The 20012-nt window shown below is 42.2% G+C and overlaps 2 protein-coding genes across 3 annotated transcripts in view; both read left to right on the forward strand.

The window, feature by feature from the left end:
• The window catches only part of LOC138951816 (uncharacterized), a 76900-nt gene that overhangs the window by 18729 nt on the left and 38159 nt on the right, over window positions 1-20012 (forward strand). The window contains exon 1 of one of the 2 annotated variants that reach the window (XM_070323368.1): window positions 11546-11684. The exons of the other annotated variant lie outside the window; for it this stretch is intronic. The gene's annotated coding sequence lies outside the window, so the exon portion shown is untranslated. Of the gene's footprint in view, window positions 1-11545; window positions 11685-20012 lie in introns of those variants that run through there. 2 annotated transcript variants of the gene reach the window in all.
• LOC138952740 (uncharacterized) lies at window positions 1552-8210 on the forward strand. The gene is made up of 5 exons (XM_070324457.1): window positions 1552-2025; window positions 2347-2449; window positions 2788-2915; window positions 3167-3358; window positions 3813-8210. Exons 1-5 carry the CDS (start codon window positions 1965-1967, stop codon window positions 4790-4792), a joined length of 1464 nt encoding a protein of 487 aa, XP_070180558.1. The 5' UTR covers window positions 1552-1964; the 3' UTR covers window positions 4793-8210.

Below are 20012 nucleotides of genomic sequence, written 5' to 3' on the forward strand. Positions count from 1 at the left end.
CTGCTGATATATTGTGTCTATGTGTGTGTGTGTGTGTGTGTGTGTGTGTGTGTGTTGTTGTTGTTGTTGTTGTTGTTGTTGTTGTTGTTGTTGTTGTTGTTGTTGTTGTTGTTGTTGTTGTTGTGTGTCTGTGTGACTGTTTGCTTGTCTGCCTCAGTGTCTCTGCCTTTCTGTTCCACACGAATTTATGTCAAATACTGATCGATTTACATGATTAGGACATGTCGCGAAACACTCATGCAGGTGGATAAAAGGTTGACAATAGAAACAAACCCGGAACCTAATGTTTGCAATAGGTTTCTCAACCCAGCCTTCTTGTAAACAAGCTAAGGGTGTATCTGGAAATACAAGTTTGATGCAGAAGGTACACATCTGATTTTTATTTTTAACTACTGTAGCAGACAGGTTTTTTATTCTTTGACCTTTTTAACCGTCTGGGAAGAATAGGCCTAGTGCTATCAATACACTATAGTGAATCTCGTTTTCCCCCAAAAACACCATGCTCACACAATGGACTGGGTGGCCGAGTGGTAACGCACTTGCGCTCGGAAGCGAGAGGTTGCGAGTTCGACCCTGGGTCAGGGCGTTAGCCATTTTTTCCCCCCTTTCCTAACCTAGGTGGTGGGTTCAAGTGCTAGTCTTTCGGATGAGACGAAAAACCGAGGTCCCTTCGTGTACACTACATTGGGGTGTGCACGTTAAAGATCCCACGATTGACAAAAGGGTCTTTCCTGGCAAAATTGTAGGCCTATAGGCATAGATAAAAAATTTTCACTTGGAATAATAGGCCGTGAAAAGTAGGATATGCGCCGAAATGGCTGCGATCTGCTGGTCGATGTGAATGCGTGATGTATTGTGTAAAAAAAAATTCCATCTCACACGGCATAAATAGATCCCTGCGCCTTGAATCCGAGTCTGGAGATACGCGCGCGATATAAGACTTCATATAATAATTTTTTGTCGGGTATACACTAAGGCGTCTTCAACAGGCACGTACACACCTTAGTAGACGTGCACTCTCTTGTCGTTCTTGAAACAATAACACACACACACACACACACACACACACACACACACACACTGACAACCATGGAATCCATACTGCGCAGCAAAAGATAGGTCATTCTGTTTGTCCAAGGAAATACACCCGGAGATAGATAACACAGATGACACAGTGTCGCGACAGGCACTTGACATGGGGTGGGTAGGCGCTACTGCTGTAGTAGGCTTATTATAGATATAGTGGAACCTCCCTTTTATGTCCCCACCCCCGCTCCGCCCCGATTTGACTTCCCCCGGTTATTAAGATCTTGCTTTCCTATAAATTTCCTGTTCACCACCCCCGTTAATTAACCTCCATTTTAAGACTCCTCTTTCTTTATGACTTGATTTTTTTCGGGGACTTGCAAGACGGGTTCCACTGTTTCACTGTGGCGGGAGAGCACGCACCCCACCCAGCCCGTGTCTTGTGCCTATGACCGAAAAGGTTTGAGAAATAATTAAAGCTTGATATTCTCTCTTTATAACCGCTGCAAATGTGTACACATCCTGGAGTTCCTGTGATAACCATTCCTTTTATTTGAAAAGTAAACAACACTGGCTTGTGATATTATTACGAAACTATGCGTTGCAAAAAAGTGTGTGACAACAGAAGCTAGTTAAAGGAGTGACACTCAAAGGACTTACAAACATTTCTGCCTGTTGGTTCTCAGCATTTGACCAAAGATCCGTATTTATCAGTATGGGGTAATATTTTTAGTTGATCTTACATGTCAAATAGACAATATACGTTCAACTGACAACTGGATATCCACCAAGTCTCCTGGAAGTGCTGGGCTTGCAACGTTACTGTGTGATCTTGAATATATGGGTGCCATTTGTTCTCGGAAGTGACCGTTAAGATTATCAAGAAACTTTTTTGTTAAAAAGCTCAGTTACCAGAACAATTGAAAAACGCGGCGAATATGGCTGAAGCAAAAATGTCATATGTAAACTTGCTCCTGATTATCTTGTGTGTTGTCATCGGTAAGTACTTTTTACATAAACATATTGAGACATTGTGTGTGTGTGTGTGTGTGTGTGTGTGTGTGTGTGTGTGTGTGTGTGTGTTGTGTGTGTGTGTGTGTGTGTGTGTGTGAGTGTGCGTGTGCGCGTGTGTGTGTGAATGTGCGTGCGTGTGTATATATGTGTGTGTGTGTGTGTGTGTGACGAGTGTGCGTGAACGAGCGTGCGTCAGTGCGTGCGATCGATCGAGCGAGCGAGCGAGCGTACGAGCGACGGTGTCCGCGTGCATGCAAGCGTGTCTGATGCCCGAAGTCGAATTCTTCAACATCTTGACCGTTACAGACAGGGCCGCTGGGCAGTGTGACGGCGTTGCACGGCAATTGTTGGCATCGGTCAACGAGAGCAAAGAACTGACCTCACCGGGGTACCCGTGGACCTACTCCAGGTACTAACCTTTTTTTTTTGTACTTGCGCTTGAACGCTGTCTCATAAAAACACAACTGTTTTATAAGCATTCGAACACGCATGAATCTACAAACGCGCGCGGCGCTCGCTTACAGACGTAGTCAAAGACACAGTCACGGACACTCACACACACGCACGCACGCACCCACACACACAGCCAAACACACACACACACACAAATTCACACACACACACACACGCACATACACACACCTTGCAAACACCGTTATTATTCTTTGTTTTTGAACATTTTAATTAGAACTATCGAATTTTAAATTGTGTGTTTAAATGGTTGTTCTTGTTGTCATTGTTTGTCAGCGACTCGGGCTGTCGGTGGCAAATTGACACAGGTAGCGCAGGAGGAATTGTCAGAGTTTATATCTACGACGTGAGGTTGAACGAAGAGGATTCGTGCACGCCCAGCAACTCTCTCACACTGATTGATGGTAAATTATACACGAACCTTTTTTCTCTCGATTTTTTTGTAAACTGGTACCTTGCGTTTTCGTAAAGTCGATTTTGGGGGTACCCTCACTTGAGTGGCGGTCAATTGACCCCTGTAAAAGAAATCTTTGATCCGAAAAGTGCAGCGGATAGCTAAGATGAGGGCCTTTAATAGTAGCATGGAAAGTCTAAATGAAATAACACGGGAATGAAAATTTAGTTGGAACATACTTATTGTTTGTCTATGTTACAGGCTTGAATCCGGGCACATTGTTGGCTCGTCTGTGTAAGAGAGAAGATATCAAAGATACATACCAGAGCAGCGGCCCTTACATGCAAGTTCTCTTTTACACTGGTGCAAATACGCATGGAAGGTCTGGATTCTACTTGAGTTACTTCGCAGTTGTCAAAGAGACATCGACAAGACGCTTTAGTAATGCCAATGGTGAGAATTTTTTTTTACCCACCTGTTCGAGAGAGAGAGAGAGAGAGAGAGAGAGAGAGAGAGAGAGAGAGAGAGAGAGAGAGAGAGAGAGAGAGAGAGAGAGAGAGCGGCGAGCATTGTGTGTGTGTGTGTGTGCTGTATGATAGAAAGAGATATGGTGATGTTTATGTGTCTGTATACGATCGCGCGTGCGTGCGTGCGTGCGTGTGTGTGTGTGTGTGTGTGTGTGTGTGTGTGTGTGTGTGTGTGTGTGTGTGTGTGTGTGTGTGCGAGCCCCATTCGTGCCTAGTGCAACAACAACAACAACAACAACAACAAAAACAACAACACCACCAACAAAGCAGCCAAGGTGCAGACTTTGAACACCTGGACAGGTCCGTGGTGGTGTGCGCGATCGTTTACACGAGATTGAAGGCATCTTTATAACCAATTCTGTTGCCACGATTCATTTCAGTTACAAATGTACCTGCACAAGACAACGACAACGACACGTACAACACACAAACACAAGTGATCCTTGGCGTCATAGGCAGCGCAGCGGGCCTCCTTATTATCATCTCTATTGCCTGTACCTGCATCTGCCATCAGAAGCAAAACACGCAACGTGGCGTTAGCAGAGAGGAAAGACCTAACACGCAACGTAGCGATAGCAGGGAGAACATACCTAACTCGCACATCATGGATATCCCCGTCTTCGCCAACGCCAGTGAAGTTTTTCATAGGAACAGATCTCGCATCGATGACGCTCAGACTGCTGTTCGCGAAGGGAACGGCAACGTACACACAACGAATATTCCCGTATCTGCTGACGTCCAGGCAGCTTATAACTGTTTCATATCTAGCCGGAGAGGCGCCCAGACTGCTGTTCGCGAAGGGAATGGCAACGTACACACTACGAATATCCCCGTCTTCACTGACGTTCAGGCAGCTTTTCACAGTTACAGATCTCGCATGGATGACGCCCAGACTCCTGTTCGCGATGGCAATGGCAACGCGGCGTACTTTAGTAGCAGGGAAGACAACTTACCTCCGGACTATTCGGATCTCGCTATCAGTTCTGATGGGTTGGCAACCGAGACCGCAGCGAGCCTGAATCCTTCTGTTGGTGAGCGCGCGGGGGTTGACATTGCTGGCGGAGGAGGTGGTGGTAGTAGTCATGGTGGTGGGAGCCTTGTCGCGGGTGGTAGCGAAGGAGGGGGTGAAGGAGGAGGCCTGTCGAGGGAGGAGCCCACTGTCTCCACCCCGCCACCTGTCTACGACAGCTCCATGATTGAACTGTTTCCTCCGCAGACACTTCCACCAACAAGTTCCGGTGACCACGAGCAAGCGGTTGCTTATGAGTCCCAATGCTCCGTGCCTCCCCCCACCACTGGGTCGCCTCCCCCTCCTCTCACGCCGGAGTCTTCGTCACTAAGCCCGATGCGGTTTGCTTGATTTACAATTACACTGAAACAGTAGAAGACGTAATTGATGGGTTTGTAATCACTGTACAGCCATACTTTGTCTGCATGGTAGGATGCTAATACACTGACGTCGGGTGGTGGTTTTGGTGGAAGGGGGAGGGTGTATGCACATTAACACACACTGCAGAATGAGAAACACAGACACGCACGCGAGCACAAATACTGACATACTTACATAAAGTACCTCCCCACTCAAGCGCACACACAAACACTTACATAAACTTATATGTCAGAGCAAAGTAAACTCAAAACGAACCCTAGACATGAAATTAAAAAGTCACGTGAAGCGATGAAAAAAGTCAAGTAGTCTGCCTGAAAATAAAGACAAAAGAAGTGAAGCTTGGCTTGCCGAAACCCATGTAAAGACCGAGACCGGTCGCGCTGGACCCCGCGAAGCATGCGATTTCTTTTAATTTTGAGCACATTTTCAAAATAAACATGACGTATCTATATGTTTTTAGATTCAATCTTCATGATCGATTTTTGTAAACCGTTTTAAATGACATCATCAAAGACATTTATGGAAAACATAACAAATATTTGAGTGGATATTATCTGGAAGAATTTAAATGAAAGTTTCATTAACGTATGTCCAGCAGTTTCATGTGAATCGCTCTGCACACGCACACCATCGTGTACAAACACACACACACACACACACACACACACACACACACACACAAACCTCACCACACCTCACCTTGGCAAGGTATACGAAAGAATTGTAAAAAACAGACTAGAACACTTTCTTGAAAAGAACAACATTCTTCCCCTCTGCCAGGCAGGCTTCAGAAAGGGTCGAGCCTGCATGGAGCATGTGGTAAAACTTACAGCCCACATCAAGAAGGCTAAAGCACGAGGCAGAACAGTGCTGGCAACCTTCTTCGACATTAGAAGAGCATTTGACACGGTCTGGCATGGAAAGCTAATTCAGAAAATGTCCAACATGGGGATCTCAGGGCGCCTGCTGGCATTTGTCCAGGAATTCCTCACAGACAGGTCCATGGCTGTTAGAGTGGGGCAGTCCATCTCTCAAACACATGTCCTAGATATGGGGGTGCCTCAAGGAAGCATCATAGCCCCCATATTGTTCAGCATCATGGTCCACGATGCAGCAAATCTGAACCTCAAGGAGGCCTCATTGTCTCTGTTTGCCGATGACTGGGAAGCAGTCAACTGCAAGTCAGAAAGAACAATCAAAACAAAAATGGGGCGGTACCAGGAAAAAGTCGACCAAATCGCTGACTACATGCAGACGAATGGCTTTGAGCTATCTACCGAAAAAACCGTGTTCATGGCTTTCACAGGAGTGCAGCAATTCACATATGCTGAAATATAATATTATACATCATATAATATTAATATGGCTGTTGCCATGACCATGAACCCCAAGAAAGGTTTAATGTTATGTAAATCAAAATACCAAATTCAAGCACCTATTAATCTGGTCTACGGCGCGGGAAGATTGAGGCCTTCGTAAACGTTCAACGTTGGCCAATAATGATTTTAACAATGTTGTGTCGTTTTGTATTATGTTTTATTTTGTTGATCAATTGATAAATATGTCTTCCCAACATATTACAAATCAAACAGAAATAAAGTCTTAGAGAACTACAATAATTATTGTTGCCGTCAAAACCTTGCAAGGCCTCAACCGTTCTCACGAGATCAGTTACATTTTCTCTCTCTCTCTCTCTCTCTCTCTCTCTCTCTCTCTCTCTCTCTCTCTCTCTCTCTCTCTCTCTCTCTCTCTCTCTCTCTCTGTCTGTCTGTCTGTCTGTCTGTCTGTCTATGTAAGACTGAAAACGAAGACGAAGAACATGTTTTATTGAACTGTACTGCATATGACGAGTTCAGAAGTGAGCTTTCTGTTTTTGCAGCCAATGACGATGTGGCAGCAATTATGAGTGCGGATGATGATAAGAATGTCATGGATGTGTCGAACTTTCTGTATAAAGTGTTCAAGAAAAGATCTCAATACATTGGTTAAGATGATCACCATTCAATCCTAAAAACACGGTATCTCACGTGTGGCATGTTTGTCTGTTGTTTTGTTTTTCACTGTTTTATTGTTGTTCAGTTTTATTCGGCTCCACTGTGGACACATGTACTACGCTGAATTTCCCTCCCCCCATTTCCCCATTGAAATGAGCCTTGTGTTTATTCAATAAATGTTCAGAGTTCAGAGTTCAGAGTTCTCTCTCTCTGTCTGTCTGTCTGTATGTCTTTGTCTGTGTCTCCCTCTGAGTCTCTCCGCTTCTGTCTTTCTATCTCTGTCTCTGTGTGTCACGTGTGTCTCTCTTTCGAGTCTTTCTCGCTCTCTCTCTCTCTCTCATCTGACTCTTGGCACACAGGTCAAAGCAGAGGTTAACTTGAGTGTACGTGTACCTAGCAGAAGGGGGGGGGAGGGGTGATTTCTTGAATTAGCTGAGGGCGGTAAACATGTGTCTCAAAGCAGAGGTTGGGCTATTTCTAGACCGTCAACACAGACAGTACAGCGTCGTCAATCCCCGCGTGAAAGAAATCGCTCACCTTCCACTGTCCAAAACGTAGTGATATTGACACGCCAGATTAGCGCGGTAGCGTATTGTGCTAAGCAGGAAAGCGCGCTTTTCTGTATTCTTGTTAACTTCGCAATTTCCGGAAAACATCCACTTTCACTTTGAGACTGTTCTGTTTACATTCGACACTATCAAAACCACTTTGCAATACTGAAATAATTTTTTCTGTGTTCGAAAGCTACAGCCAATCGTTATTATATCCCCTCAGGTACAGTTTTATAACATTATTGGCACATGTAAACAATAGGAATTAATTAATGAACGCTACGAAAAGGGCAGCCTTTAACCTCCCTGTTGTCACTCAGCATTTTTTATTTAATTCTCATCCACACTTTCAGCACTGGCCCCACCCGCCGCCCTCCCTATTTCAGATGTAATTTGTAAATGACGTTTTCAGCCTTCAATCCACTATTTAACATAGTAAGTCAAGCTTTTCAAACCTTATTAATAATTGCTTTGATGTTTTGCTGATGTTCAGTTTATTATTTAATAAAGATCTCATGGTTCAAAATGTCATATTGTTTTTTCCAAAAACGTGCGTGTGTTCCATTTCAAACTAACCTCACTGATGTGAACTCCAGTATTACTGTCACATCTGTTTTACAAATTACACCCATAATCCAAACCAACGCGCAAACACCCACACTACACACATATTATGTACTCGTTACCATTAGCCAACGCTCGTCACAACACTGTCAGTCTCAAGTCTAAATAATAATAGTATAAATCATAACTAATTTTCTTCACACCATCATAGACATAATGTTGCTTCACATGTTCTTTGTACAATCGTTGGTTTTCACAATAAATATTGCATTACTGTAATTGTCTTCTTTTTCTTTAACAATATCTTTCCAAAAACAAAACTCAAAGACCACACAAGCTATTGCAACCTACTCCTATCTCTCGTCTCTCTTCCTGGGTACAATGGTACCTAAGACTTACATTAAGACATAAGACATAAGACATAAGACTTTATTTCAACCATGTGCAGTACACTAGGGACATGTTTTGGCCAGAGTACAATCAATCAATCCATACACGCCCTTCCAAACATCGCTTGCAATCTCAGTCACACACACGCTCACGCACGCCCGCATACATTCCCCACACAAAACCCACAACAGCACACACGCACAAGCATGCTCCTCCTTAACAAAACGTGTTTAACCATCAATTGTACATATGCGTAAAATAAACAGTATAGAAGTATCAGTAAGAATTATATATGTATCAGACATCAGTTATGACGACAATAACTAAAATCACAAATCCTTAATAATTTTAAAACCAAAACATTTATTACAATACTACACTGGGTAGGTGAACTTTAAAAAATAAGGTATTTAAAGGCTTGACGGCTGTGTCTCACAGCAAAAAACCAGGACATAAACCTTGAGTAAAAGCTCAATTTTAACTAAGAACGGCAGTTACAGGACTTACATTTCCATGCTACCCACATTGTCAAAATACCAATAATTATTCAAAGCAAATGTTAACTACTACCTAACTTCATTTCAGACCCACACCCATTATTATACACACATTTCACATTTAAACCATTAGACGGCCCCCTGTCGATATGTATCGACTAAGTTCCTTGTCTGCAAGTACGTTTGAGATTTCCTGAAAGTATGTGTTTCAATCATTTGACTAATGGATACAAATATATAAAGAGTATATATATGCGTAATGAGTAATCAATCAATCAATAAGAAGCTTATATCGCGCGTATCCCGTGGGTACAGTTCTAAGCGCTTGTCGAAGAGTTGTCAACACAGGACTAACAAAAAACAAACAACATCTACAGACGGACATAAACCCTATCACACACTAGCAGACCCTAATAAACATACAACAAACAACTGTTTAACAACAATGTACACATCAATAGCTAGGTCCAAACAAAATAATATTAAGCACACACAAAACACCTCTCACAGAGCACAACACAAGGATGTCATTTGGGGCACAACACATCGCGTCGAACATGAAAGTCACAGCCAGCTACGGGAAGAACTGAGTCTTCAGCCTACTCTTGAACGCGTCAAGAGAGGGGTTCTGGCGAAGCTCAAGCGGCAGGGAGTTCCAGACGGAGGGGCCCGCGGAGGGGAATGCACGCTGACCAGCAGATGCGAGTTTCGAGCGAGGGATGTGAAGGCGGAGTGGGTCAGCAGCAGAACGAAGGGGACGGTCGGAGGGCTGGGTGTACAGGTCCAGGGAGGATTGAAGGTACTCAGGAGCCGAGTCGTTGAGACACTTGTAGTTTGTAGGAGATTCGGGTGTTGACGGTCATGGTCGATGAACACAGACCTTCACTCTGTGACGTAGGTGGGTCATACACAATTGTTAAACGCATACACGATTAACTGGAGATTTAAAAAAAATGCATTCATCCACATGTTAGCCCTTCTGAGTACATTATTTCCCCGTGTCCTGGAAGAATGGGAACCATTTTGGAAAAGGAAAGAAGAGATGGTCTCTTTAAAGGCATGCCCCGTATTGTCCTGAGTGGGTTAGATTTTGTATGTTGGCAAATCTTTAATTCCGTTTTATTTCTCTATATTGTGGATAATTATATTGTTACATGAAAATAATCACACACATTATTTTGTCGTGCTTTCTATCTCACAATATATCTTGCTTATTTTTTTTTTCATCGCAAAAGACCTCCAACACTTAGACGGCGTACAGTTTACGTCAACGAAGAACCTACGTCACAGAGTGAAGGTCTGTGTTCATCGACCATGACCGTCATAGACAATGTAGTTGACCATGACTTATTTATAATGACAGAATTGTGATGCTTCCGACAATTCGCAGAGAGTGTCAGCGTTCGAGTTGTCAGTCGTTCATACAGCGAAACCCCCCGTTAAGACTTTGCCTTATTCAAGTTTTTTGTTTGGAACCTTAGTAAATGTACCTCGATTTAATGTTTCCAGATTTTCTTACGTCCTAAAATATATAGGGGTCCCAGTGTATTCCGAACAGCCGTTGTCGTCCTTGCTCAAACGTCGTTCATTTTGTCCGTACATTTTCCATAATTATACTACTGTTTGATAATAAGGTTATGTAGGGGAAGGGCTCCTGCCAGATTGACACTGCGCTTTTGACAGCGCTTCCTCGCGCACACACTGGAAACACGCTGTGCAGATCAACCTGTAGGAAATCTCCTTTGGTATCTTCTTTATTTATTTTTCTGGGGCTACGAAACCGAACAATGTGAAATCGTCTTCCCCGAATCGGCGAACTGCAGCTGGGTGAGAACTGTATCTATACCACAATCCTTCACGCGATCTGACTTAACCTTGACCCCTGACCTGGTCTACATACCACACACGACACAAACCAGTCACCTGTTTTTACCCCCCCCCCCCCCCCCAGACCCCCCATCACCCGTTTTCTTTGGATACACACTTTAACTACATACGTGCCGACGAAATGTTGATCATTGTTTCAATACTTTGAAGCTGTTGCTTGGATAATAACCAGGTAAAATTAGTATTTCGGTGTTCAGTCAAATGTTAAAGTTTCTACTGTCACACACATACACACATACACACGCACACTCAGACAGACAAAAGTTAGCATCGCATAGGCTACACTTACGTGAGCCAATAAAATGACCATTCAAAGAAAATAAACGCCAGGCGTACTCTTTGTGGAAATGTTCTCGTACAAATAACTTACGAAGGATAACAGGACTTACTTCATGGACGTGAAACAAAGAAAACGCCATCTACTGCAATTTGTGAGAAAGGTAACAGTGAACGCCTTGTTGGTATTAATTGCTGACAAGTGCAGGATACAATGCGTAGGTAAATAACTATTGTTATCTCTATTTTAACAATGCAATACAATACAAGACAATACAAGACAATACTATAATTATAGAGCAATACGCAAAAACTGACACACTGGACCCCTACTACCCCCCCCCCCCCCCACAACCACACACTTGCACACACACACACACGGAATAATTATGATCACACACACACACACACACACACACACACACACACACACACACACACACACACACACACACACACACACCTTCAGCACCTTGTCTGTTTTTCGCCACACGATTACCTAAGCAGCGAGGACACCGAAGACTCTGCGCATGACTGCATTCTGACAGAAGAGCGTCACGCGCAATCCGTCACGGTTCCCTGACAGGAAGAAGGCGGGCACACAGTTGAGGACGGAGGAAACTCGGAGGAGATCTAGTCGGAGGGAAGACCGGGCCTGTCCGCACTTCGTCTCACGTTTTTGTCCAAGTCGCGAGGCTGACAGGTAAGTCATCGTCTTGTCCTTGCGAGGTCTTGTTCGCTATCGTCTGCTTGGCCTTTTGCGGGCATTGAGAGTTGCTTCACTTCTCAACAATAATGAAGGAAAAATGAAAAGGAAAGAGGATTATATATTGGATGATGTGAAGAAAGTTTTATAGCTGATACTCTTGCTTATGTCAAAGTTATTATTGTATTACTTTTTATTATCAATTGTATTGTTGATCTTCTTCTTGACGCTTTTGTCAATGATGGTGATGATGATGTTGATTGGTGGTGAAGCATTCTCATGCCAATGAGTAGTATTCAAATTGTGTGATCAGAACCGTTCACGAAAAATGACACGATTTTTCCCCCGTGCTTTCTCTGTGAATTATATCCGATTAGTTTTGTGTGTGTGTGGTTTGTTTGTTTGTTTTCTTTGTATTTCTCCCTTTCTAAATCGTCTTCTTCTTCTACTTCTTCTTCTGCTTCTTCTTCTTCTCCTTCTCTACTTTTTTTTATCCACCTTACCTTTTTCTTCCTAGTCATTTATCCTTTTCAGTTGTTTATCATTTTCCCCCTTTTGCGTGTGCTTATAACTCAACTCAGCTACAAGGTTGTATAGATATCCACTACATTTCCTCTTTCTTCAAGCAGCTCATTTATAATCCAGTAATACCGCACAATCCGGTGAAAACACACTAAGCATCCTCTTCAGTGTCACCAGGACTCAACAACGTAGCATATTTAAAAGTGGCATCCCCGAGCCACGGTGACTAGGCTGTCTAGTCCCTCGTGAATCACTCAAACTGAGTCCGTACTAGAGCTGGGCGAAGATATATTGTGAGTATTAATATGTCGAGGCTTTGTTTGTATCTGTACCCAAGGCTGCCCACGAACGCCGTCCTTGAGGGTCCCGGGACCCTCTTTTAATGTTTCGAAGGTCCATGGACCCCCTAAGGAGAGTTTTAGAGGGTCCCAAGAGTCCAGGGTTCCCAACCCCCCTGGGCACATATAACGCATTGTGCTCGCGAATAGTGGGAAATGAAGTGTCTTTTTTCATCAGAATATTCGAGGAGGACACAACTTCTTAAATGGAACACACACACACACACACACACACACACACATTCTCGTGAACCTTACAAGGAACCTTCAGAGGTTATCATTTCTTGAAAAATACATCGGTTGCCTTTCCTTGCCGAAAATTCCCAAGACAAAGTTTGTGTGACAATACTAATCGTAGTTGGTGTAAAAACTGTTACTTCAAGGTTAATGAAAGTTATATTGTCTACGTGTTTTTTAGTACTGCTTCCGCTTCGTTTTGTTGTTTCCTCCGTTTCCCGTGTTACCTTTTTCTCATCCTCTTGTTTGAGTTTTGATGTTAATGTTTAATGTATTACGTAGAGGTAACATCCCCGCTGTTGGACAGTATGCATTGTGTCCATGTCAGTACAGTACGTAAGAATATGAAAGTCGTCACTGGAGGATTTGCCAAGGGTGATAGGTCATTCATATTATGACGCACTGTCGAGAAATGGATCTTATACCACACTATCCATATGCTGGGATCAGACCTTTATATTCCATGAGCAAAACATGTTTTTCTTGTGTTAACTTTCAGAAATTAGAATATGAATGTAAACAAGAAGAAGAAAAAGAAGAAAAAGAAAAAGAAGAAAAAGAAAAAAGAAGAAATTGGTCTGTGTTATACAAACTTTTTTGTTGTTGACACTGTAGATGGATAATTTTAATGTTAACGCTCACACAGGTCCAGACAGAGGTAAAGAGTCTGTCCGGCGTTCCTATAGTCTCGACAAAGGAGACCACAATTTCTAGTGTGCATGTATTTTTCTAGTGTGCCAATCATACATAAACACTTGAACACTGGGATTACAGAAATAAAAAATGTAGTGTATGATATATGTATCAAACACAAGAATATATATTAATATGCGTATGGCTGCCTAAGTTGCGGAGTAAAAACGGCCATATACGTAAAAACCCAATCGGGCAAATCATTAGTGTACGTGCACAGTGTCAACAATTAAAGGGTTCGTCAAACTATGCGTCCATGCGTCCTATTACGCACTAGAAGCTGAGAAAAACAAGAAATTCCTCCGAGGTAGGAAAAACACCCCCGTTGGTCAAAGGGAAATAACCATTCTCACTGCCACCAACTGAGAAGGTTATTTCCCTTTGACCATTAATATGTCCCTCTATAAGTCCTTGTAGAATCTTAATCCACCAATAACTCCCTAACCGTGTGTTTGACTGGTCCCAATATTTGTAAGGACCGTCTCAGGAATGTATAGAACCTGTTCACCAAGTTTGGTGACGATCGGTCCGTTCATTCTTGAGATCTATATGCGAACACAAACAAACAAACAAACAAACATCGAGCGAATCCTATACACACCCCTATACCGGGGGTGTAAAAACCGTACTGGCAATTCACAGAGGGGGCCCTGCGACGCACTAAACACGAACAGAGCGGTGCCCGGTACGCACTACATATCCGTTATCATGCGTACCGTCGGTATTATTTTCATTAAAACAATTCTGCCAGATCTGTACTGACACAAATGTACAGAGTTAATTTAACCAAAATATGATCATAATTTTCGCGAAGGACTTAGAGAACTTTCAAAAGTCGTCACTATCTTGAAATGAGCGCTCCTAAGATCATGCGTCGGCGCAAAATGCGCCTTCCGATAGTAAGAATTTGAACCTCCTTGTCTTTGGACCCTTTTAAGTTCCACTGAGGGGGTCCAATGACCCCTTACATTAATTCGGGGTCCCTGGACCCCCTATGTGGAGCATCTGTGGGGACCTCTGTAGTCATTCTGTTTGAGGGCAGTAGGTCATGGGACTCTTAAGGTTATTTCTCTAATTGTTCATAACGGTTGACAAAGTGCAAACAAATGACAGGAAGTGAATTTTTGTTTAAAAGTATCGTCGAGACAAGGGAAGAATTTCCGCATGAAGGTGATTGTAAAAGGATTCTGTCGAAGGAACGGAAGGTAACGGATCTTTTTTTTTTTTAACGAATGAATTGTGCGGTCTGTATCATCCTGCCACCTGTCTCAGTTGTTCTGTCCGGCTATGCATAATCCGAAAGTGTCACAAGACTGCATAATGAACATGGCATTACGGATATCTTACGCACGGGAAGACAATTCATGCTCAAAGGCGACTGAATCCCCTGTGAAGGCGGCATTGTTTTTCTTCTTCATTATATTGCTGTCTTTAAATCTTCTGTACCCTTTTAGTCCGCTCTCTTCTTCTTCTTCTTCTTCTTCTTCTTCTTCTTCTTCGTTCATGGGCTGAAACTCCAACGTTTACTCATGTTTTTGCACGAGTGGGTTTCTACGTGTATGATCGTTTTTACCCCGCCATTCAGGCAGCCATACGCCGCTCTCAAAATTATAAGTCGGAGACACTTCTCAACAACAACAACAACAACAACAACAACAACAACAACAACAACAACAACAACAACAACAATAAGTAACTGCCTAACCGTTTCTCAATTTGAGCGATACATAGAGCACGTTTTTGGCCGTGTCTGTCTCCCCCCCCCCCCCCCCCCTCCATAAAATATTTAAAAAAATTAGCGGGGAAAAACACAACAACAACAACAAAAACAAGTCGCGTAAGGCGAAATTACTACATTTAGTCAAGCTGTGGAACGCACAGAATGAAACTGAACGCACTGCATTTTTTTCACAATGACCGTAGTCCGCCGCTCGTGCAAAACGCAGTGAAACTGACGAGCCTGTTTAGCGCGGTAGTGGTTTCGCTGTGCTGCATAGCACGCTTCTCTGTACATCTCTTCGTTTTAACTTTCTGAGCGTGTTTTTAATCCAAACATATCATATCTATATGTTTTTGGAATCAGGAACCGACAAGGAATAAGATGAAATTATTTGTAAATCGATTTCGGAAATTTAATTTTGATCATAATTTTTATATTTTTAATTTTCAGAGCTTGTTTTTAATCCAAATATAACATATTTATATGTTTTTGGAATCAGAAAATGATGAAGAATAAGATGAACGTAAATTTGGATCGTTTTATAAAAAAAAATTGTTAATTTCAATTTTAAGATTTTTAATGACCAAAGTCATTAATTAATTTGTAAGCCTCCAAGCTGAAATGCAATACCAAAGTCCGGCCTTCGTCAAAGATTGCTTGGCCAAAATTTAAATCAATTATATTAAAAAATGAGGGTGTGACAGTGCGCCTCAACTTTTACAAAAAGCCGGATATGACGTCATCAAAGACATTTATTCAAAAAATTAAAAAATATCTGGGGATACCATACCCAGGAACTCTCATGTAAAATTTCATAAAGATCGGTCCAGTAGTTTACTCTGAATCGCTCTACACACACACACGCACAGACACACACACAGACACACACACAGACACAGACACACACACACACACACACACACACACACACACACACACACACACACACAGACACACATACACCACGACCCTCGTCTCGATTCCCCCTCTATGGTAAAACATTTAGTCAAAACTTGACTAAATGTAAAAAGTAAACCCAACTCGACCGCCTCTTTGTTGTAGATATTTGTTTCTGGTGAAAACCAAGTGTAAGAAAAGCAGTAGGCGTAAGAAATAAAACCTTAAACATTATTTTCGTGTAACCGTCCGAACGAGGCATGTTTCGAAAAACACTTTTGTTTTAACCCTGAACCACCCCCCCCCCCCCCCCCCACTCCCATTCTCTTCCCCCAAGCCCACCACGGCCACGAACTAAAGTCTTTGTCAAGCAATACATTGTGACATATGACACATTTTAGCCCTCCAGCTTTGTCATACCTACATGTATGCCTTTAAAGCAGGGCGCTGTTTTTTGCTAAGGTACCTCTTGGGTGTCCGAAATATGTTTCCATGGTTTCGTAGCCATCCCTCAAGTAAGAATATATGCCAGTGGTCATCGCCGACACGGGGTTTAACCCGAGTCAAATTTTTCTGTGACAGAAACACTGGAGTTAGATAACGGTCTTAACTGACCGCTGTATACACAGTCTGTCCGTCCTGGCCGAAAACTGACTGACCAGCCTGACTGTCATGTTGGGTTTCATGCTGGTGTGAGACATCGTGGGGTTTTATGTCCATTCGTTTCTTTGGATTATGACGGGTGAAATTAACCCTTAATAAATTAGTTTTAACTAACTAAATAAATAAACAGTTAAGAAAAGACAAAAAAGAGGAGAGGGAGGGAGGAGGGGTACGTGTTGATTCCCCTTTTTGCATGTTAATATTACCATTACATACAGGTGTTAATTTGTGGTGTAGCTTGTTCAGCTCATCTGTATTTCTATATGTACTTTGGTCTTCTGGGGAAGTGGGCATACGCTGCTGAGACGGTGTGGTATTGCTAAGTTTTTGTGAGCGAGTGATCCTTCTCTTTCTACTTCTTCATTTGGGTGCTCTGATTCTTTATGGGTACGCATTTTCTCAACAAGATGACTGTGGGTGAGGTGAACAAAGTTGGAAAAACAAAATAAATCTCTACTCAGCAATACAAGGACAGCACACATAAAAACAAGTCAAATTTTTGCCTATGAAGGCCTTTTCATGACTTACAAACAAATACAAAGGGAAACAAACGTACGCATTTTGATTGACGCACCATTATTGGTGCCAATTTGAAACATAAAAATGTATATGCGTAGCGTCTTCATATTGGCATGTTCCGGCGTTTACGATCTTTATCTGTTGTAGACACTATAGATAGAACTTTTCACCGACTGTATCACTTTAAAAAAAGCCAAATTTCTACGTGTAGCTCATATTTTGTTCTCCAGGTTCAAAACTTGTTTCACTCAGGACCTTTTGTTTTAACCGAACATCAGGAAACACGTTGTTGTTTGTACTCTATGAGGTTGGACAGTGGATATTCCTAACGACCACTTTGATTTTCTGCTGATGTCCTGCAGTCTCAGGCGGTCCTTCAAAGTGTCACACAGTTGTTGATTGATCGCAATACAAAGGCTGGGGTATGACTAAGGTCCTCTATAAAAGTGCCCATTATCTGATGGATCGCTAAGAACCGAATAAAAACTTCTGACCGCTCATTAAGGGTTCGACTTCTGAAGGTCCATGTCTCACTAAATCAAGCTTGACAAATTCCCGTCAGGTCATATGATGACACTCTCATCAAGGTTACCACACTGGACAGGTTTGTGCCGCGTGACTGACAGGAAGTGACGTGGGACACAAAATGGTGGAGAACGAGCTTACTTCTGATGGCGACTGTTGTCCTCTTTACTTTTTCTCTTCTCTCCCGTTGGAAAATAGCAATGGTTGCGTATGCATTACTTAGAGTTGCATTACAAATGAGTCATGGGAGGGGGGGCGGGGGAACATTTAAATTCGAATGTTTCGTTATGTGACAATTGTGAATTATAATGTTTAGACGCACTCATAAAAATGGGTTTAAAGTGAATACTGGAGGCAGATAGACAGATCGGAGTTCCTAAATTAACCTGAGACGGAATTACCAGACATGTTCATCTGTTGATGATTCCATCATAAAACTAGACGCTGAAGTAATGGTCATACGTTATCAGGTAATTAAAAGACGACTAAGTATAAATGTACTTTTATCTTCAAGATGACCTGCAAATAACATTTTGTCTAAAGAAAAGGCCATGCCTATTACGAGTACAACGGAAGTCTGTTTTCGTATGCATATGATATACATTATAAATAAACTCTATGAACAAATATTACACATAGATACAAAAAGGCACAAACAATTGCATAAGGACATTTGCATTATCTTTTCTCTTTTGTTTTTCAAGACAATACCACGCCTTTTTAAGCCGGAAACAAAAGGGCGTTATGTACATGTTTCCAGCCATCTTACACAATGTCGTTTGTTATTGCTTGCTTAAGCTCTGCGTGATATATATGCTTTCCACTTCAGTCTGTAGTCCGTGAAGTCATATTAACGCCTTTGGCCAAAGGACATGTTTTGCTACTTGGGCTAAGTAGTATCTGTAGAGAATATTTAGAAAAGAAAATCTGCCAATTGCATCAAACTCTGAAGAACAAAAGACAAAAAAACATTAGGGATGGCATATGGACGTCTATCTGAACATTTAACAGCGAGAGGGAGAGAGAGAGGGAAGGAGGGAGGGAGAGAGGGGGGGGTAAATAGGGAAAGCGAGAGAGAGAGAGAGAGAGAGAGAGAGAGAGAGAGAGAGAGAGACAGACAGACAGACAGACAGAGAGAGACAGAGCAAGCGAGAGAGCAAGAGAGAGAGAAAACTGGACACATACAGATAGCCATCCAGCTGGACAGACATAGACAAAATGAAACATGCCGCTTTTGGGGCAGACTGACAGGCACACAGATAGACAAACATGGGTGTCCAGTCTAACGACTCAACTTGCTGTACAGTGGGATACGATGTGATGTTGGCTGTGTAGTCCGTACATGTACATGGCTAAGACACTGCCGAAAAACGACAGGCCAGAGCACATCGTGAACATGGCAGGCCGTTGTCCATTCTTCTTCTCAACTGGACAGCTTAAAGGTCCTTGTCTACATTTTTATACCGAAATCGCCATTTGACCATTAAAATGCAGAGTCTATTATCTACAAATATTAACAATACACCCCCTTTCGACCAGGAAAGACGAAGCCAGTGTAGCCGTTTGAAAATTCATTGTAGTATTCCAGTGTAGTATTCATAGTAGGATATCCTTATTTGGAAAATGCCAAGCGCAAAACTCCTCTCAAATCCCGTGCATTTCGTGCGTTTAAAAAAAAAAGCGTGGACAGCGCTCCAGTGTCAAACTGTTGCTGCACTTGTTTGGGCGTGGCTATAAGCACAGTGACATGAATTTGATTGGTCAGTATTTTTAGGCAAAGCACATGTTCTCAGCAAACAGAAAACAAAATATTGGAAGGGTGAGTCACGCTACCCAAAAATAAAATCTTTTTTTACATATATTTTTTTCTATAACTTTTTTCCCCATGGTTCATTCATCATTTGACATAATTTTGTATCGAAATCTAACCATAAGATTATTGAAAAAAAGCAAAAATGTAGACGACCACCTTTAAGTCGTGCGGTGTTGTATAGTTCTTCCTTTCGCTTCTCCCCTGTTATGGAACAAGCTCCTGTTATTTCTTTGTTTTAAAAAAGTGACAGTGTTATTACTCTTAATTTGTGTATTATACTTGATTTCTTTTTTTTCTCTTTTTTCTTTCTTTCTTTTTTTTCTTTTTTTTTTCCTTTCTTTCTTTCTTTCTTTCTTTCTTTCTTTTTTTTGTCCTAATATGCTAAATGAAAATGTATT

The sequence above is a fragment of the Littorina saxatilis genome, linkage group LG17 (assembly GCF_037325665.1).
Source record: "Littorina saxatilis isolate snail1 linkage group LG17, US_GU_Lsax_2.0, whole genome shotgun sequence".
Taxonomy (NCBI): domain Eukaryota; kingdom Metazoa; phylum Mollusca; class Gastropoda; order Littorinimorpha; family Littorinidae; genus Littorina; species Littorina saxatilis.